The sequence below is a fragment of the Hypanus sabinus genome, unplaced genomic scaffold (assembly GCF_030144855.1).
Source record: "Hypanus sabinus isolate sHypSab1 unplaced genomic scaffold, sHypSab1.hap1 scaffold_47, whole genome shotgun sequence".
Taxonomy (NCBI): Eukaryota; Metazoa; Chordata; class Chondrichthyes; order Myliobatiformes; family Dasyatidae; genus Hypanus; species Hypanus sabinus.
This window is the reverse complement of record NW_026781341.1, coordinates 591,369-611,223: the sequence shown is the minus strand read 5'-3', so window position 1 is coordinate 611,223 and position 19,855 is coordinate 591,369. Positions and strand designations below refer to the sequence as shown.

The 19,855-nt window shown below is 44.6% G+C and overlaps 2 protein-coding genes across 2 annotated transcripts in view; both read left to right on the top strand.

The window, feature by feature from the left end:
* The window catches only part of LOC132389090 (uncharacterized), a 29,565-nt gene extending 14,471 nt beyond the window's left edge, over window positions 1-15,094 (top strand). The window contains exons 3-8 of the mRNA XM_059961526.1: window positions 1,102-1,213; window positions 3,648-3,935; window positions 4,499-4,665; window positions 8,553-8,724; window positions 8,822-8,887; window positions 14,970-15,094. Of these exons, the coding sequence (XP_059817509.1) occupies window positions 1,204-1,213; window positions 3,648-3,935; window positions 4,499-4,665; window positions 8,553-8,724; window positions 8,822-8,887; window positions 14,970-15,076 (810 nt within the window). The 5' untranslated portion in view covers window positions 1,102-1,203 and the 3' untranslated portion in view covers window positions 15,077-15,094. The remainder of the gene's footprint in view (window positions 1-1,101; window positions 1,214-3,647; window positions 3,936-4,498; window positions 4,666-8,552; window positions 8,725-8,821; window positions 8,888-14,969) is intronic.
* Window positions 15,095-15,578: 484 nt separating this feature from the next.
* LOC132389089 (NACHT, LRR and PYD domains-containing protein 3-like) lies at window positions 15,579-19,185 on the top strand. Its single transcript, XM_059961525.1, has 6 exons — window positions 15,579-16,651; window positions 17,654-17,740; window positions 17,888-18,058; window positions 18,214-18,384; window positions 18,540-18,707; window positions 18,872-19,185. Exons 1-6 carry the CDS (start codon window positions 15,975-15,977, stop codon window positions 18,957-18,959), a joined length of 1,362 nt encoding a protein of 453 aa, XP_059817508.1. The 5' UTR covers window positions 15,579-15,974; the 3' UTR covers window positions 18,960-19,185.
* Window positions 19,186-19,855: the final 670 nt, after the last annotated feature.

Here is a 19,855-nt window from a genome sequence, read left to right as displayed (position 1 = left end):
TGTTCCAAAATGTGTCAATGGGGCAGAATGTGTTGTGTGTCCAGGATGAATACCTGACATAGTATGTGGATGGGCTAACTGGAGGAGTTGCCATTCTGCATCTAGTATGAGGCAATGACGCTGGTCAGGTGACAGATATCATGATGGGTGACCTTTTTGAGACAGTGACCACAACACCCCAACTTTTATCATGGTCATGGACAAGGATATTAGCAGACGATATGAGGCAGTATTTAATTAGTGGATGGATAGTTACAATGGTGTTCGGAGCAACTTGTGAGTGTAAATTGGGAAAACATTTTCAAAGGGAAATGTACAATGAAACTGTGAAGGTTGTTTCAGGAACACTTGAATGTGGTTCGGGGTAGGTTTGTTCCACACACAGTGAAAGAATGTTTATATAAATGAACCGTGGTTCTCAAGAGATGAGAACATTTTAGCAAAAGGGAAATGGAAGCATTGTTTAGGTTTAGGAAGCAACATTCGAGCAAGGCTCTAGTGAATTATAAGGTAGCCTGGAAGGAGCTTAAAAAGTGACTTGGAGGTTGAAAGGAACATGAGGAGTCCTTTGGAAGTTGGATAAATGAAAGCCCTAGGTGTTGCAAGGACACAAAATTAGTAGATGGTACTCATGATGAAGATTATCGTAGCTTATAGGGGATCTAAATTGGCAGAGTAGATTGCAAAACCAACACGAGCAGCAATGGTTTCATGCAGAGGATGGTGATCATGTGGAGGGACCTGCCAGAGGAAGTGGATGAGGCAGGCACAATTGTATAATTCTTGAAGTTGGGATGTGAAGATGGAATGAAGAGGCCTGGAGGGAAATGGGCCCAACTTAGAAAATAATGACCATCTGTGTGGGCACTGTGGTCAGCATTGTCTCAATGGGCTGAAATGTCAGTGTCTGCGCTCTCTTGCTCTGTGACTCTATCAGTAGGATGTAACAGATATCACTGGACAGACATACAGACATGGTGTGGGAGTTGATGTTAACAGGGAATGTTTGATCCCTAAGCAAACTGCTGCTCAGATTCAGAGGACGGCGGTACTGTCACATTTGTAAAGTAATCCTACCCTCTCTGACTCACTGTCTGCTAGTTTTGTGCAATTCAGGGCATCACCAGCAGGTGGAGCTGTCCTGCACCGCGACCAAAGTGTAAACAAGAAGACGACAATCAACAACCGTCAGTCAGAATCAGAATGGCTACAGGTATGTTCACTGGGATCTTTATAATTAAACTTCTGCCCTGTTGATGCACAGTAGTTCAGATGAAGAAACTCACACAGGCACTAACAGGGCAGAGAAGTGTTTCATCAAGCAGTGTCATTGACCCCACTGGTAAAGCGGCTTTGTGTAATCAATCAATACAACAGTTCCAGGGCAGGGACCTGACACCAGTAATGGTCGAATGACTCCGCTCACCAGGCAAAGCTTCACCTGTGTGAAAGGAGCCGGAGACCCTGAATCAGCAGGTTGAGGGTGAAACACTAAGAGGAATGTGACAGCCGTGTTGTTCGTTACGGAAAAGCCCAGGTTCAGGGTTTGTTACATATCAGGGCCTGTTTAGAGGTGAAAGACATCTCCAACTTTCATTTATAAAATTCAGAGTCAGGTGATAAGAGCATTTCCGGTTTTTCAGAGATTCTGTGATAATACATTTCGGGTTCTGTCAGGACAGCTATCAACTCCCCCCTCAATGCGCAAAGTAGATGAGGGGAATTTTCCAAACTCTGTTTTCCATAGCTGAGCCGAGAACATTGCCAGCCTTGGAAGTGGCTGAGGATCAGGACACACTTCATTTTAGATAAACTTGTGGTCTGCTTTGGTGCACCACTGTCAGGTATGGAGGGGCTACTGCACAGGACTGAAAGAAGCTGCAGAAGGTTGTAAATCTAGTCAGCTCCATCTTGGGTACTCGCCTACAAATTTCCCAAGACATCTTTAGGAAACTGGGTCTCAGAAAGGCAGCGTCCATTATTAAGGACCTCCAGCACCCAGGGCATGCCCTTTTCTGAATGTTACCATCAGAAAGCAGGTACAAAAGCCTGAAGGTACACAACTCAGCGAATCAGGAGCAGCTCCTTCCCCTCTGCCATCCAGTTCCTAAATGGGCATCCAATCTTTGGACACAACCTTACTTTATTTATAATATACATTCTTTATGATTTTGCATGTTTTTAAAAATCTATTCAACATACGTAATTAGTTTACTTATTTGTTTATTATATTTTATTTTATCCATTATTATTTGTTCCCTGCTAGATTATGTATTGCATTGAACTGCTGCTAAGTTAAGAAATTTCACGTCACATGTTGGTGATAATAAACCTGATTCTAATTCTGTTTTAAAACCCCAATCCATGCCTGGTCTGTGGCCAAATGGTGAACGTGAGTTCTCAATATTTCCCTCTTGAGATGACCTGCTACCTGAATTTAAATACTCAGTATCTCTGATCAGAGACCCGGTATAACCAATGACCAACTGTATTTGTCTCCAGCAGATATTGTGATCGTGCTCAAATCTGTGATTTTAGGTGGAATAAAATGGAGATTACAGTGTGGAAACTGGTCTTCAGCCCAACTAATTCATGCTGTTCTAAATGTCTCTGAGCTTGTCGAATTTCCCAGCAGCTTTTCCCAAATTTCCCTTGCAGACTTCTTCTATCCTTTTTCCTTCCACATATTCTCAACTTTGTAATTTTATTTGTGTTTGCACCCTCCCCTGGCTGCATGTAACCCATCACCCGCAACGTGGCAAAATGCCCCTTCAGTCCCTTTTAAATTTCTGCCCTCGAGTCTCAGACTCACCTACCCTGAGGAAAAGACTACGACCATCTACCCTATCTGCACCCTGATTATTTTATGTACGTGTATAAGGTTACCCTTTAGCTCCCATGAGCGGCGGCAAACTGTCCCAGCCGAACCATATAACACAAAAACCAAACAGCCCTGTCCAGTAATGTCAATCTCCTCTGCACTCTCTAGCTGAATCACACCCATCCTATAGATTAGCAACTGCAAGAGGGAGACTTGAAGTTTAGCTCCTAGAACTTCACTCAAGACTCTCCCTTTGCCAATGACTTGTATAGCTGTTCCATGACAATCACCATCCAGGAGACCGGATGGGTCCTGGGGACCAGGCATCACGGGCTTCAAGGTTATGGTCAGTCTGTAACCCAGGGGACTGGACATTGTTCCTCTCAAGGCAGTGGTCATTCTGTGACACAGGGGACAAGACTGTGTGACAAAGCAAACGGAGAACCTGTGATCTAGAGGATCGGACAATGAGTAATCCAGTGGCTTGTCTGTGAGTGACACAGGTGACTGGACAGTTTGTGATCCAGGGAGATTTATGCTTGTGGAAGATAATCCCAGTGATAATTCCCGGTATCACCCGGGAATTAACTAATGCGTATTCTGATATCAGTATTACTGTGTCTTTCCAGTTCCTTTTCTGGGTGTGGATGTGTCCAGACACCGGTTTATCATAATGTTCACCTGGCAAGAATTGTGGTTCACACTTACCAGCACAGTCCCACTCAAAATCTGGTCAGCCGAAGTCTCAGCTCCATTGCAGACACCCAATGTTAATCCTTGTTTAAGTAGAAATTTCTCTAAACCTGCAATTCATCATTTATTTCAGGTGGGAAATTGAATCGGATACGGAAAGTACTCAAGAGGTTTATTTCAGGCAACTCATCGAGGGAAGATGATCGGGACATGGGAAGCAAGATACTAAAGCGGGGTCAGACTGAGAGCAATGTCCCAATGGAAAGCAGTCCAGCCGCAGAAAAGGAGGAGCAAATTCAGCCCAGAGACAGTGACGTCAGAGACACCAATCAGGAATCTGGAACCAGCACAAGAGAGGTGATCGCCTGTCAGCTCAGAAGCTCATTGATCATGGAATTGTCCAGGCCCCACCAAGGAGCAGGTGAGTGAAACCTCAGGGTGATGTGCTTGCAGAATGAGGCAGGAAGCGGGTAAATGCTATTCCTTGTTGGAGGGTTGTTCAGAAAGGTGAAATGCGTGGGAGTGGTGTATGTGGCATACTGAGGCACCCGTTACCCTACTACAGGAAATGTACTACCTGCTGAGATGATTTCCAGGATGTGTATCGGAGGAAATGCAGCAATCCGGATAAGGGGATATGAGTTATGGGAAATGTATTCACCAGGATGGAGAGAGTATCTCTGGGAAGCGACTATCATTGACATTCCCAGCATTTATTGCCCATCTGAAACTGAAATCAGTGAGTAGGTGGGACGGTAGGAGAGACAGGTTTCTAAGGAATATGTTCCTTCTGGTAACGTCATGCCCAGCACATTGATAGGTGGGTTATAAGGCCAGTGTTGGAGATTAGGGCAAAAGATGTGTTTCCAGCTGAAAGCAGGTGAACACTGAGGTTCAAGAGATGACTGGTTTGTTGAGTTGGGTGAGAGCGGTGGAGACAAGCGATATTTGAGTTTGTGATTACATTCACTTTTATATTCCCAGAGCCAGAGTTTACAATCTCCGACCTCCTGGCAGAGGGGGGCGAGTATCGACTGTACCAGCTGACAAAGTTCTACAGGGACAGACTCAAACAAGCAATTGAAGAAAAGGTTGAAAGACTCGATTGGATGTTGACAAAGGAGGGACATTTCAGTAGAGAAGAAAATGAGGCAAGTATAGTTTGTGTATTGTCACCAAACTGCTGGTATCATAGGTAATAGTGATCGATATTAATCTCCTGCACATTCTAGGTGTTCTACATGGCAATGGAGACTTTGATCTCTGATGTCTCCAGCAGATCTGGTTTCAGCTGATAAGGTGGTGAGCACTGGGAACTACAGGTTCAGCGTCACCATTTCCTCTCACACCTGCTGTATTTATCAGTGTGATATAAGAGCAGTGGCTGCATACCTGGACTGTTGAACAGACATTCAGTCTAAATTTAATTTTTCATCTTATCAGGACCGTCGGTCAAATTCACCTCAGCTCATTAATCCAGGATGAATATTAAACTGTCAGATTGTAAATTGGGTCAACTGGCTTCACTGCGGTACTGCTGGTCTGGTCTCCGTCTAAGTTCCTGCACAATAAGTGGCTGATTTGTCATAGTCATAGAAAAGTACAGCACAGAAATAGGCCATTTGGCCCATCTATTCCATGCCAGACTACTTAAACTGCCTATTCCCATTGGCCTGCACTGGGCCATAGTGTTCTATACCCTTATCATTCATGTATCTATCTAGACTACTCTTAACCATTTGTGCCACTTGCGCTGCTAGCTCAGTCCACACTCTCACCACCCTTTGATTGAAGAAGTTTCCCCTCATGTGTCCCTTAAACTTTTCACCACTCATCCTTTACTGAAGACCTCTTGTTGTAGTACTTCTTTACTTTGTTGCAGAATGTCTGCTTGCATTTTCCTTATCTATACCCGTCATGATTTTGTGTACCTCTATCAAATCTCCCCTCAGTTTTCTGCATTCCAAGGCATAATGTGTTCAATCTTTTCCTGTCACTCAGGTCCTCCAGTCCCGCAACATCCTTGTAATTTTTTTCTGTACTCTTCCAAACTTCTTTACATCTGTCCTGTAAGTCGGTGACCGGTAATGCACAGAATCTCAAAATTAGGCCTCAACAACGTCTTACACACATTCAACATCATATCTTACCTCCTGTACTCAATATTTTCATTTATGAAGGCTTGTGTGCCAAATACTTTCTTTCCGATCCATCTACCTTTTCTGCCACTGCTAAGGAGTCGTGGACCTGTATTCCCAGATCACTTTGTTCTACCACACTACTCAGTGCCCTACTAGTCACTGAAGAAGATCGACCCTGCTTGGTCATTCGAAACTACAACATGTTGCACTTGTCTGCATTAAATTCCATCGGTCATTTTTCAGCCCATTTCTCAACCGGTTTAGACACCACTGCAAGCTTTGGTCATCTTCCTCACTCTCCACTACACGTTCCCACTCTTGGTGTCATCAGCAAATTTGCTGATCCAGTTAATCACATTTTCGCCAGATTGTTGATATAGATGACAAAGACAATGGACCCAGCACCGATCCCAGGCAGTGATTCAACCATCTATAACCACTCTGTCTTCTTCCAAAAAGCCAGTGTCAAATCCAATTTACCATTTTACCTTGAATGCGGAGCAAATAAACTTTCTTGACAACCTTCCTATGCAATACCTTGTCAAATGCCGTGCGAAAGTCCATGCAGACAAGACCCACTTCCATTGATTCATCAACTTTCCCGGTAACTTCCTTGGAAAAACTTTAATATTGGTTGGACATGAACTACCATGCACAAAGCTGATATCTCATGACCCCAAAAATCAATAGGTTGTCCGAAAAGAACATATATATCAGGAAAACCTTTTGGTGAGCCATTTTACATTATTAGGTAGCCTACTTTCATATTTCATATTTTGTATACTTACAGCTTATTTGTTGTTTTCTGCTGGTTAGTAAAAGCTTCCCAGTCCTCCAGCTTTCCAATATATTTTGCTATATTCTATGTCCTCTCCTGTGCATTTGCACTGATATTGACTTCCTCATCAGCCACGGTTGCTCATCCTCCCTCTGGTATAATTTTTCATCTTTGGGATTATCAACCTCTACCTGCACCTTCCGAATCCCTCCCAGAATCTTCATCTATTCCTGCTTTGCTGTTGCCTCTGCTAGTGTCCTCTTCCAATTTGGTTTTGCTCAACTCCTCTCACATGCCTCTGTAATTCCTTTATTCCACTGTAATATGTATACATCTAACTTTTACCTTCTCCCTCTCAAACTGCTGTGTGAGTTCTGCTATTTGCTGATCACTGCCTCTTAAGGGTTTATTTAGCTGAAGCTCCCCAATCAAATCTGGTGCAATACACTACACAGACTCAAGATACGCCGTTCCAATAGTGGGCTCAACCACAGGCTTCTCTCAAAAGCCATCTCAGAGGCATTCTATGAATTATCTCTCTTGGGATTCAGCACCAACCTGATTTTCCAAAGCTACCTGCATATTGAAATTCCCCATGACTATTTTAACATGCCTCTTCTCTCTCCCACTGGAATTTGTAGCTCACATCCTGGTTACTGTTCCATCAGGGTCATTTTCAGGGTCCTATGCAGTTACTTAACATCTACATCGTCCAATCCGATTTCACCTCTTTATAAGGACTTTTATTTTCATGACAACAGAGTCAACACAACCCTTTCACCCACCTGCCTACACTTCTGGTGAAATATTTATCCTTGGATGTAATCACCAAAATATGATCTTCTTTCATCCAGAATTCAGTGATGCCCACCATCCATTTTTGCTCTCTCGCTCTCCCCTCACTTCCATTCTTGTAGTCACATCTTTTTGATGTAATGTTGCACATTGATGGACAAGTAAATTAATCATGTTGAATATTCTGCAGGTTGTCAGTGAATCCTTATCCTTACTGGCGGGGTCCTGAATTACTCCTGTGAACTGTGTTTTTGAAAAAGAGAGGGAGTTGTTGTTGAACCGCGGACACTGTGTGTGTGTGTGTGTGTGTGTGTGTGTGTGGGTGTGTGTGAGAGAGAGAGAGACTGACTGACTGACTGCTCGGAGATGGTGTTATGATTTCTCTGCAAGCTTGTTTACACTTTTACAAGGACATTGCCTGCTTGTGAGTTCTTACGGAGAGAGAGCAGTGAGCAGCTCGTGGGTCGCCATGGTGACCGAGGGCGGCATTATTTGGTGGACAGCTGGAGTTCAGCACGGTGAGATAAGTAGGAGGTCCGCTGATAGACCTACAGACACATGGTTTTGGACGCTGAATGAGCTTTGTTGTGGCCACAGAAAAGGTGGGTTTTGTAGGATCGATAAGGAGAATTGAACAGTGGCTCTCACAGTGTGAAAAAGGTGTGACCGGTGGGGGGGTTATTCGTGTGTCCAACCCTCGCCTGTGTTAATAATTCCACGACAGAATGGTCCCCTTTGTTGCGGTCACAATCGGTGACTTCCAAAGGATTTCGGAGGACAACAGGATGATCGATGGCGTCAGATAACCTGAAGACTCAAAACTCTCCCTCTCTTTCTCTCCATCACTACTTAACTCAATACCACGAACTGAACTGAACTTCATTCATCATCATAAGACTGCATCCATTTACCCCTAGGATTGAAGAAACTTGGTTTTCCTATTTCCACACTTATATATACTAACTATGTATATTGCTAACCTGTTTGATATATCTGCATTTATATTAATGTATTGCGTAGTTACTAATAAATAGCATTAGTTTATAGCAAAACCAGACTCTACGGTATTTTCTATTTCTGTTGGTTTTTTAACCAGTCACGGGGTACGTGACACTTCCACAATATTGATTTAGAATTTCCTTCAGTTATGGTTTCTCTGTTAATGACTGAACTCAGAGAGGATGAGGCAGCAGCCCAGTGACTGCATCTGTTCTGAAGCTACCGGGACCAAGAACAGATATTTTCCTGCACATTCTCCATGTCTGTCCGTCTTCTCCATGTCTGTCCGTCTGCTCCATAATAAATTCATTTTTTCCTTTTGTAGAAAGTCACTGAACTGACAGAGAAGGGAAACCGGACCGAAAGTTCCAGACTCTTCCTCAGTTTGGTGAATGGCAAAGGCTCCCGGGCCCAGAGGGCGATGTGGGAATCCTTTGTGACATGGAGGACTGAGTTACCGAAGTTGGACAGAATACTGAGGGAAATACAGGAACTCGGTATGTTAAAACCACACACTGAACACACAGGCACATTGAAATAAACAGGTTTATTTATTTGAGCTCTGTTTTCATGGACATATTTTGATTCAAACAGGTCCGGATCCACAGGAAAACATGAACATCGGCCAAGTGTTATCTGAGTTACCTACTGAACTGCTTGGTGAGTGATGAAATTGTCAGTTCAAACCGCATCTCGGAATTTTGACTGTGACTTGGTGGAATCTGGGAAGGAAAATTCACCATTAATCACTCACTGATCTCTGGTTTCAAGTTACAATTCAGAGAATCTCTCGTTGCAACCTGAATATTCTACATTGTATTTTACTATTAATCCAACTGTTGGTTCTGGTGAAGCCTTCACTCCAGGTCCTCACGTTCTCGGAATCCCCACACACTTCTGACAGGCTCCTGATACACTTTATGACCCAGTCCAGGTGACTTTTCTATCTTCAGACCTTTCATCTTCCAAGCCCCTTTTCCTTTGTAATAGCACTACACACAATTCTGTTCACTGACGTTCTTCACCTTTTGTAATTCCGCTAGTGACTTGCACAGAGCTTGTCTGGCATTTCCTTTTCACCCGCTACTGCAACTACAGCATCATTTGTCAGGGTTCCCATACAGCTCTTTCTCTCTTTTTTACTCTATATATCTGGGAACGAAAAAAATGACTTTAGTATCCTTTCTTATATTATTGACCATATCCTTGCATTTCATGCACATTCATGTATAACTTGGAGCACCTTTGGCATAGTTGCCCCCGACATGACCCAGACAGTAAATTCCAGGCACCTGCAACTCTGTGAAAAAAAAAACTACCCACAATTGCTGTAAATTTACCCAATCTCACCTTAACCAAATCCCCTCTGGTATTAAACACAGGTCTTAAGTAAAAAAAATAACAAACAAAATACAGGCTGTCGACCCAAACTCATATCTCTCAAACCTGTACACCTCTGTCAGATCTCTGTTCTACCACCAGGGTAAACAAACCAAGTTTATCAAACTTCTACTTGTCGCACATGCCACCGAATCCAGGCAACACCCGATGAACCTGTTCTGCACCCTCTCCAATGCTTCCAAGAGCTGGACAATCAGGTGTATAAAATTCTCCAGATTCTCCCTAAAACCATAAGATCCAGGAGCAGAATTAAGCTATTCGGCTCAGTGAATTTGCTCTTCAATTCCTCTCTACCCCATTACCACAGTAAACGTTGACACTCTACCTCATCAGGAACATATCGACTTGCATTTTAAATATACCCAATGTCATGTCTTCCATAAGTTCACAGATTCACCGCCCGCCAGCCAAGAAATTTCTCCCAGTGTGGGTCCCCGCCAGCCAGGACAATTCACACAGTTCACAGGCATGTTAATATTCTGTATGAGACTCCCATGTGGGGCCTTGTCAAAGACTCTACCAATATACAAGTAGACAACATCCATGTGTAATCAGGTTGGCAAGACGCTAACCCCACCCAAAGCCTTGCTGCTGAACCCCAAACCACCTCAAATATTCTTTCTTTCATACTCCCATGGGGGCAGAAGATATAAAAGGCTTAAGGACACCAGCCTCAAGGACAGCTTTAATTCTGCATTTATAAGACTACTGTTATTATTGGCTCTTAATAATAAGACCATTTTTTAATATGTAAATTGCAGCATCGTGCATCTTGTAACTAATAACAACTCACTTAGATAACCACAATATACTCACAGGAGAGCGGAAAGAATACCGGTCGGGTATGAACAACAGAAAACAGCTTATGTAATTCTACTTCAAACTCTGTGGAAAGCAGAAATCTTTCAGTGTTTTACTGTCTATCAAAAAACATTTGTTTCTCTCCCCCACATGGTTAAGAGATATTCCAAGTATATATGATTCATCCAATATTTGGGAAATTTCCACACAATCTGATGAATCATTGGCGGAAAATAATCGTCCTATTAACAACCATGAAGGAACAACCACCATTATCAAAATAAATTGAGGGATTTTCCAGAGTGATTCACTGAACCCACCATGGCTTTGTCTAGCTTTAAACCCGCTCATTATTCACTGAAAGGGACAAAAATCAGGTATCAAATCAGAAGAAAATACGAATTGTACCTTGAGACAGCTATGTATTGGTGCTTTGAAATTATTTGCTCTTGCTAAAGCTAAAACAAATAATTCAAATAATGGAACTAATTTCCAAATATATATAAGGATGAACTTCAGACTAGAAAAGTGCAGAACGTTAAACATAAAGAAAGGTGCAATAGAGCCAGTAGAATTTCAAACAGAGCATCAGAAAAGCAAAGCAACAGAATATGAAACATATATTTAGGGTATCAATTAGCAAAGAAAATAGATCATCGTGTGATAAAGGAAAACCTTACAACAAAATTAACTTCAAGGCTGAAGAAGATCTGAATTTACATTAAGGATCAAGAAAATCTGCCAAACAGAGCTGAACAGTAAAAATATAACAAAGGTTGTAAACACTCACTGTGCCCATATTGACATATAATTTTGGTACAGTATCCTGGTCTGAAGCAGATCTGGAAAATATGCAAAGAAAAATAAGAAATAACAATTTGTAGAAAACACCATGTGCACTGGAGCGCACTTAGATTGATATGCAAGAGGACAGTATGAGGATGATGAAGGACAGATCTAAAAAAATGAGACAACAGCCAGATAAAATTTCTCAGAATCAGGGTTAATATCATGGACACATGTCGTGAAAATTGTTTTTCTGTGCCAGCAGCACAATTACGTGTGCGTGTGTGGTGAGCGTGTATTTATGTATACAATTATAGGGATAGAATTGTATCAGCGTGAATTAATCAGTCTGATGGCCTGGTGGGAGAAGCTGTCCTGGAGTCTGTCGGTCCTGGCTTTTATGCTGCGGTACCGTTTCCCGGATGCTATCAGCTGGAATAGTTTGTGGGTGGCGCGACTTGGGTACAGGATGATCCTTCGGGCCCTTTTTACCCCCGTCTATGAAATTACCTGAATAATAGGAAGTTCACAACTACAGATGTGCTGGACTGTCCGCACCACTCTCTGCAGAGTTCTGCGATTGAGAGAAGTACAGTTCCCATACCAGGCTATGATGCAGCCAACGATGCTTTCAGTTGTGCCCCTGTAGAAAATCATTAGCATTTGGGGTCCATACCAAACTTCATCAACCATCTGAGGTGAAAGAGTTGCTGTTGAGCCTTTTTTCACCACACAGCTGGTGTTTACAGACCACGTGAGGTCCTCAGTGATGTGAAAGCTGTTTACCCTCTCAACCCCAGATCCACTGGTGTCAATAGTGGTTAGCCTGTCTCCAGTCCTCTTGTTTCTGTGACATTGCAACCAGCTCCTTTGTTTTTGCAACATAGATGGACAAGTTGCTTTCTTGACACCAGTGTGATCACTTCTCAACATAATCATACATCACATAATCATACATGATTATGATTTGAGATTTGGCCAATAAATATAGTATCATCTACAACACAGTCATGCGTATACAGAGAGTAAAGGAGGGAGCACAGGACTCAGCCCTGAGGGGCTCCTGTGTTGAGGGACGGAAGTGAGGGAGCCCACTCTTACCACTTGCCGGTGATCCGGCAGGAACTCCAGGATCCAGCTGCAGAAGGCAGGCTCAAGGCTGATGTCTCTGAGCTTCTTGTCAAGCCTGGAGGGAATGAAGGTATTGATTGCTGAATTGTAGTTCAAGAACAGCATTCTCACATAAGCATCCCTCTTCTCCAGATGTTTAAGGTGGTGTGCAGAACAGTGACTATTGTGTCATCTGTCGTTCGGTTGTGTCAGTAGATGAATTGTAGTTGGTCCAGTGTGGGTGACAGCATGCGGCAGATCTAGTCCTTGACCCGCCTCTCAAAGCATTTGCTTATTTTTGACGTGAGAGCGACAGGACGCCAGACGTTCAGACATGTTGCCTTTGTAGTTTTAGGTACAGGGACAATGGTGGATGTTTTGAAGCAGGACGGCACTCTACACTTGGAGGGGGAGAGATTAAAAATATCCGTAAACTCACCTGCCATTTGCGCCGTGCACATCCTGAGTACCCGCCCTGGATGCCATCCGGTCCTGCAGGCTTGCAACTGTCCACTCGTTGGAAACACATGCGAACTTCAGCCTCAGAGATGACCAATGTGCAGGTCGCTTTGTCAGCTCTCCTCGGGGCCTCAGTGTTGGCGATATTGAACCGACCGTATAAAAGATTTGGCTCATCTGGGAGAGATGCAGCGATGCTTGACTTTGAAGTCCACGATGGTGTGCAGACCTTACTCTAAGCTGTGTGTGTTGTTGGAGGAGAGTTGTGCCTGAATCCTGTCTCGGTATTGTCGTTTCGCTGTCTGGCTGATATTCCACAAATCGGAGCTGCATTTCTTGAGCTCCTGCTGATTACCAACAATGTAAGCTGTCAGTCATGCAATACGTGCTGTTCGCACGGAACTGCTGTTGCAGCATTTCTGGTTTGGGCAGTCCTGACCGGTTTCTGGTGGAAAACATCACCCTCTGTGATAATAACACACAGGTGTGTGTGTGTGTGTGTGTGTGTGTGTGCGAACGTACGTACTGGATGACGGCACGATCGTTGCTGACTGTGGGGGCCAATGCTGGATCTGCACACCCGGGAGCAGTTGGAACATAGATGTCGCTGGGAGTCGGGCATTTCGGTAGTTGGATCCTTCTTGCATCTCCTCCTCTTTCCAGCAGTCGCTCTTCTGGGTTCCTCTGAATTTTTGGTTTTTCCGTGGACAACCTCCATATTTGCCTGAGGGAGCTGTTGCTTAATTTGGTCCTTGTATCTCTTGCGTTGGACACCACCATCTCTCTTGCCCTGAGTGAGTTCTCCTTAGATACTGCTTTCGGTAACCTGGAATTGTCCATGCGAGGCACGTGGCCTGTCCAGTGGAGCTGGCTGAGCAGCAAAATGGCATCAGGGCCTGAAAGTTGTGCATGTAGAGTTATGCATGACTGCGTGATTATATGAAATGTTAAATTAAATAAGTTGTACAGAAATGGAAATAAAAAAAGTGATTTGTGAGGCACTATCGAGGGGTTGAATGTCCATTAGGAAACTGGATGGCAGAGGTGAAGTTGTACCTGAATCGTTGAGTGTGTGACTTACTCTGATCCTGTGCAGTGGTCCCCATGAACCAGACGGCGATGCAGCCAGTTACAATGCCCAGTTACAAATTCGAGTGATTTTGGAAATTCCTGATAGCCACTGTTGTGTCTTCTTTGTAGCTGTATTGATATATTGGCTCCAGGTTTGATCCTCAGAGATATTGACAACCAGCAATTTAAAATTGCTCACTCTTTCCACTTCTGATCCCTCTATGAGGATTGCTGTGTTGTGTACCCTCACCTTGCCTTTTCTGAAATCCACAATTAGCTCTAAGGATAGATTTTCATCAACACAAGGGGGATTCAGCACTCCATACAAGCATATGCAAATATGATCATGGGTAGACATTGCTGAATGGAAATGAAGGGGTCAGGACATCCATGGTCGACTTTGACAGACGGAGGCCTCATAAGACAGCGCCCCACACCGCCACAGCAAGACTGATGAGTAGCAGTTGCCAAGACTTCACCACCCTCTCCACATAAACAATGTCCATCACTGAGACAGACGCTTCTGGCTTCTTCCAATAACAGAGATTTCACCTTTCCACCAATCCTCCATCACTGCGATTGAAAACTACCCATTTTCTTTCTTGTCATTCTGATGGGTTATCGATCCGCATGTCACTGTGATTCTCCCCCACCCGCTGCCCGACTTGAGTATTTTCCACATATTCTGCTCTTGTTGTGATGTAAGAGCAATGGACTCCCCAGTGTGCAGCTTTGCCAAAATTCACAGTGTCCTTCTCTCCATATTTCCATGCCAGATCAACATTAACATCATCTGTTAATGATGCAAGCAATGCTTGAAATATAGTGAAATGTTGTTGCAACGGGAGTGCAGTCAGGATTGGAATAGGATATCAGGGGAAAGTTCACCTTCACAAATAACTAGTATCAGAATATGAGAAATGGACATTTTCTGAGACATCCATCGCTGTCAATTCCGGTGTCTGTGAACAGAATTTTACTTTCTGCCTAATATCCATGTAAGCATTGAATTAATTCATGTAATCTCAAACACTGAATGTTGAAATGCAGTTATAATATTCTTTGTCCGTTGAACCATTTAACATTTTGACTATGTTCTCTGTTCCCATGGAAGATGTTCAACAGAAACACAAGGAGACTCTGCGGGCACAAACTGAAACACTGAGAGTGAACACGATCCTGATGAGGGAGAAGGTGACGGTTTTCCAGCTGGTTGACTGATACGCTGAGCTCACGGTCATTTCTACTGTTCGAGATCGGAGACTGGTGGAACATGAGCTGCTGGCAAGAGGCAGAGACCACAAGGAGTGGAGACAGAAACATCTCCGCAGAGAGCTGGAAAAAATCCGGACTGATCAGTTACTCCAGAGCAGCTTTTCCCGGAGTAAATCCAAAACTGGGAATTCAGCAGCAGTGGCTGGAATCCCGGGGATAGGGAAAACAACAATGGTACAAAAGATTGTTTATGACTGGGCCACGGGGAAAATATACGAACAATTCCAGTTTTTCTTCAGTTTCAAATTCCGGGATTTAAACACCATTAACTGTCGAATAAACCTGTGGGAACTGATTCTGGATCAGTATCCTTACTTTGGGAATATCCTGAGAGAGGTCTGGAAGAACCCCGAGGGATTGCTGTTTATATTCGATGGTTTGGACGAATTCAAACACAGAATCGATTTTGCTGACAGTCGGAGAGATACGGAACCCAAGCACCAGTGTCCAGATCCCGAGTGGTGGTGTGAAGTGTCTGACATTGTGTACAGTTTAATCCAGGGCAAGCTGCTCCCAGGGTGTTCAGTGCTGGTGACCACCCGTCCCACTGCGTTACATTTATTGGAAAAGGCAGAGATCAGTGTCTGGGCTGAAATCCTGGGATTGTTTGGTGAGGAAAGGAAGGAATATTTCAGCAGGCATTTTGAAGATCAGACGGTGGCGGCAGCTGTTTTCAAATATGTGAAGGAGAACGAGATCCTGTACACCATGAGCTACAACCCCTCCTACTGCTGGAGTTCCCAAGACCATCACCCAACTGTACTCCTACTATATTTACAACATCCTGAAAAACCACGGCCGTGAGATTGAGAACCCCCGTGATGTGTTACTCAGGGTTGGTCAGATGGCCTTCAGAGGAGTGTCCGAGAAGAAGATTGTGTTTACAGATGATGATTTGATCAACCACAATCTGCAGCCTTCCCAGTTCCTGTCCGGGTTCCTGATGGAGCTTTTGGAGAGAGAGGATTCTGCCCGGTGTGTGGTGTACACATTCCCACACCTCACCATCCAAGAGTTTGTAGCTGCAGTCGCACAATTCCTGAATCCACATCCCGGGGATATCCTGATATTCCTCAATGAAGCCCACAACACGACAGATGGACGATTTGAGGTATTTCTTCGTTTTGTTGCTGGTCTCTCCTCCCCAATGACAGCTCGGGGCCTGGAAGAGTTTCTGGGTCCATTTCCTCATGAAACAACCTGCCAGGTGATTGACTGGGTGAAGGAGGAGGTTAAACACCAGAGTTCAAACACAGAGAGTGAAGCTGGTAAAAGGAGCCTCCTGAACACATTGCACTATCTGTTTGAGTCTCAGAATCTTGGACTGGCTCAGGCCACACTGGAATCAATGGAATCACTTTCATTCCGTGGAATGACACTGACCCCGATTGACTGCGCGGTCCTGTCTTATGTCATCGGACTCCGTGACACAATAAAACACCTCGACCTGGAGTACTGCCTTGTTCAGAGTGAAGGAATCCAGCGGCTGGGACCCGGGCTGCACAAGTGCCAGGATTTGAGGTAACTTGACTTATCTATCACTCTGTTCCATTGTGTTGTTTCAATGTCAAGGGATTTGGTTAAAACTGTAGTAACTGAGGTTCTGAAAAATTGTGACAAATGCCCTAGTGATTGGCCACTAATTCCCCAAGTACAGGAGGTTTCTGTGATTCCTTGTGAAGGGCTGTTAGAGACTTTGTCAGTTCTGAGAACACCGGCCTTTGGTTTAATGATAATAAATCACAGGAATGGCCGTGTTTCTCGCTGCCTGTGACACGTCCATTGACAATGTTCCTTCTCACTGTTACTGACACCCAGACCGACACTGACTGCAGCAGGTGGGTCAGAGATTCACACTCCCTTCCCGGTGAGGGACAAGAGACAGTCCTCAGACTGTCCCAGTGAGAAGGAAAGAAATACCATTGTGAGATTGTCCTCCCCTGCCCTTCCTCTTGTGTGACTATCACCATCAGGCCACCTGTGTGACTGTGCTCACTACCAGATACCCAGACCCCATGGGCAAATCTTCTCTCCCGACTGTGGGCCTCAGTTCAGACCCACCTCTTCCATGAAATCTTTTTCTGTATCCTCTCGTCTTGTAGGATTAACTTTTCCCATCCTCCTTCCTCCTGTGGGATCTCTCTTCCCATCGAGTTTTCCTCAGGTGCGGTCTCTTCCACCATTCCCATTGACAGTCTCCCAGTCATAAATTTTCCACACTGTGGGACTTTCTTCCATCATTCCTCCCTGCTGCTTCTGATGCTCCCAGGCCAATAACACTTCTCTAACCGTCAGAAATGAGACAGAATATGTGTATTTTACAGGATCACACCAACAGATTAAATTACTGATAATTGGTGAATACCCTGGAGCTGGGCAGAGAGGGACGTTGACAGTGATGGGAACACTGATCAGTGATTTACTGAAGGGTATAGTGGTTCCTGAAATACCTGATTGAGAGTAATTCCCTCAGACCCTCATCAATTCATCAATTTGTTTAGCAATCTGTCTGTTTGTGTTTAGACTTGCGGGGAATGAACTGGGAGATTCAGGAGTGAAACTGGTGTCTGCGGCTCTGAGGAACCCGGAGTGTAAAATACAGAGACTGGGGTAAGTACCAGTCTGTGGGAGATTGTGTTTACAGTCACTGAGAGTCTGACACTGAACATTAATGTGAACAGTAATTGAGATACAGATAAACTCTGGGAATTTGTACCACCTCCTCTCTCTGTGTCCTTCACCTTTTCTCATCTCCAGGTTGGACAATATCGATCTCACAGTTTCTGGTGCCGAGAATCTTGCCTCTGCTCTCAAAACAAACCGATCACTGATGGATCTGAACATGGGTCGTAATAAACTGGGAGATTCAGGAGTGAAACTGGTGTTTGTGGCTCTGAGGAACCCGGAGTGTAAAATACAGAAACTGTGGTAAGTACCAGACTGTGGGAGATTGTGTTTACAGTCACTGGGTGTCTGACACTGAACATCAATGTGATCAGTAATTGTGTTACTGATAAACACTGGGGATTTTTACCGTCTCGTATCTCACTGTGTCCTTCACCCTCACTTTCTCTCATCTGTAGGCTGAGAGATAACAGTCTCACAGATTCTGGTGTCGAGGATCTCGTCGCCGCTCTCAGTACAAACCCATCACTGACGGAGCTGGATCTGAGTGAAAATAAACTGGGAGATTCAGGAGTGAAACTGGTTTCTGCGGCTCTGAGGAACCCAGAGTGTAAAATACAGAAACTGGAGTAAGTACCAGACTGTGGGAGATTGTGTTTACAGTCACTGGGTGTCTGACACTGAACATTAATGTGATCAGTAATTGTGTTACTGATAAACACTGGGGATTTGTACCATCTCCTGTCTCTCTGTGTCCTTCACCCTCACTCTCTCTCATCTCCAGTCTGTACAATGTCGGTCTCAGGGATTCTGGCGCCGAGGATCTCGCCTTCGCTCTCATTACAAACTCATCACTGATGGTGCTGGACCTGGGATTAAACTCGCTCACAGACAGATCTGTCCCGGCTCTCCGCCGCGTCATACTGACCCTCCCGAGTCTGGGGCGGATCGGGTAAGTGCTTGTGTTAATGTTCAATGTGATGAAATATCAGCGGATCCGCGGGTTTTCTGGTGATATTTGTCTGTGAGTGTTGTTGAAACATTAACCCCGGTCCCCTGTTACTGACACTGTTGTGTAATCAGTTTATTTCATCTTTATTCTCCCATCTGTTTCAGGCTGCACTGGAATCGGTTCAGTCCAACAGGAGAGAGGGAACTGAGATCTCTGCAGGAACCCAGACCAGGACTGAGAGTGGAGTTGTGAAGATCTGAATGTGTGATCATCCCTGCTCGCTGGATGAGGACATGTTGGCCGATTTCCTGCAATACACGTTTAATTTCTAACTGTTCTAACAGATCCCTGCTTCAGCCGAGCTCTCTGTGATCTCAGAGGCGGTGCCGCAGTGACATGATTCCGTGTCCTATCTAGTTCAAACATTCCTTAATTTACATTTGTCATGATGAAATCAATAAACTGCTGTAACTTCCTGCATTGGTGTCGGACCTGAGTCTCACTAGGGGAGAAACAGTGACCTGGGGTTACTGCTGCCCCCCGCACTCGGTGAACTGCAATAATGGTTCTGAGCTCCTCACACTGGTACAGCAGCGTCTCAGAGACGAGGCGCCCACAGACAGTTAACATCTACTGTAATGTCAGATGTGATTTCACTGAGTTCCCAAGTACGAATGGGATGCGGGATGGAATACCGGCATTCAGCACAGGGTGAAGTTCCAACCGCATCGTCCCATCACACACTCCCGGGGTCAGACACAGAGTGAAGCTCCCTCAACATCATCCCATCACACACTGTCGGGGTTAGACTCAGAGTGAAGCTCCTTCCACACCTTCCATCAAACACTTCTGGGGCAGACACAGAGTGAAGCTACCTCAACACCGTCCCATCACACACTCCCGGGGTCAGACAGAGAGTGAAGCTACCTCAACACCGTCCCATCACACACTCCCGGGTTCAGACACGGGGAGAAAACACGTCTCTGCAGTGTGAGATATACCAAAAGAGTTCTTGAGCTGAAACAGATTACAAAGGACATTTTCATTGTGTTCACCTTGGAACTGTAGCATAGGGAACCACAAACACACACACACACGCACACACACACACACTCAATGAAGTGGTACAGCTGCGCCTCAGTTCCAGG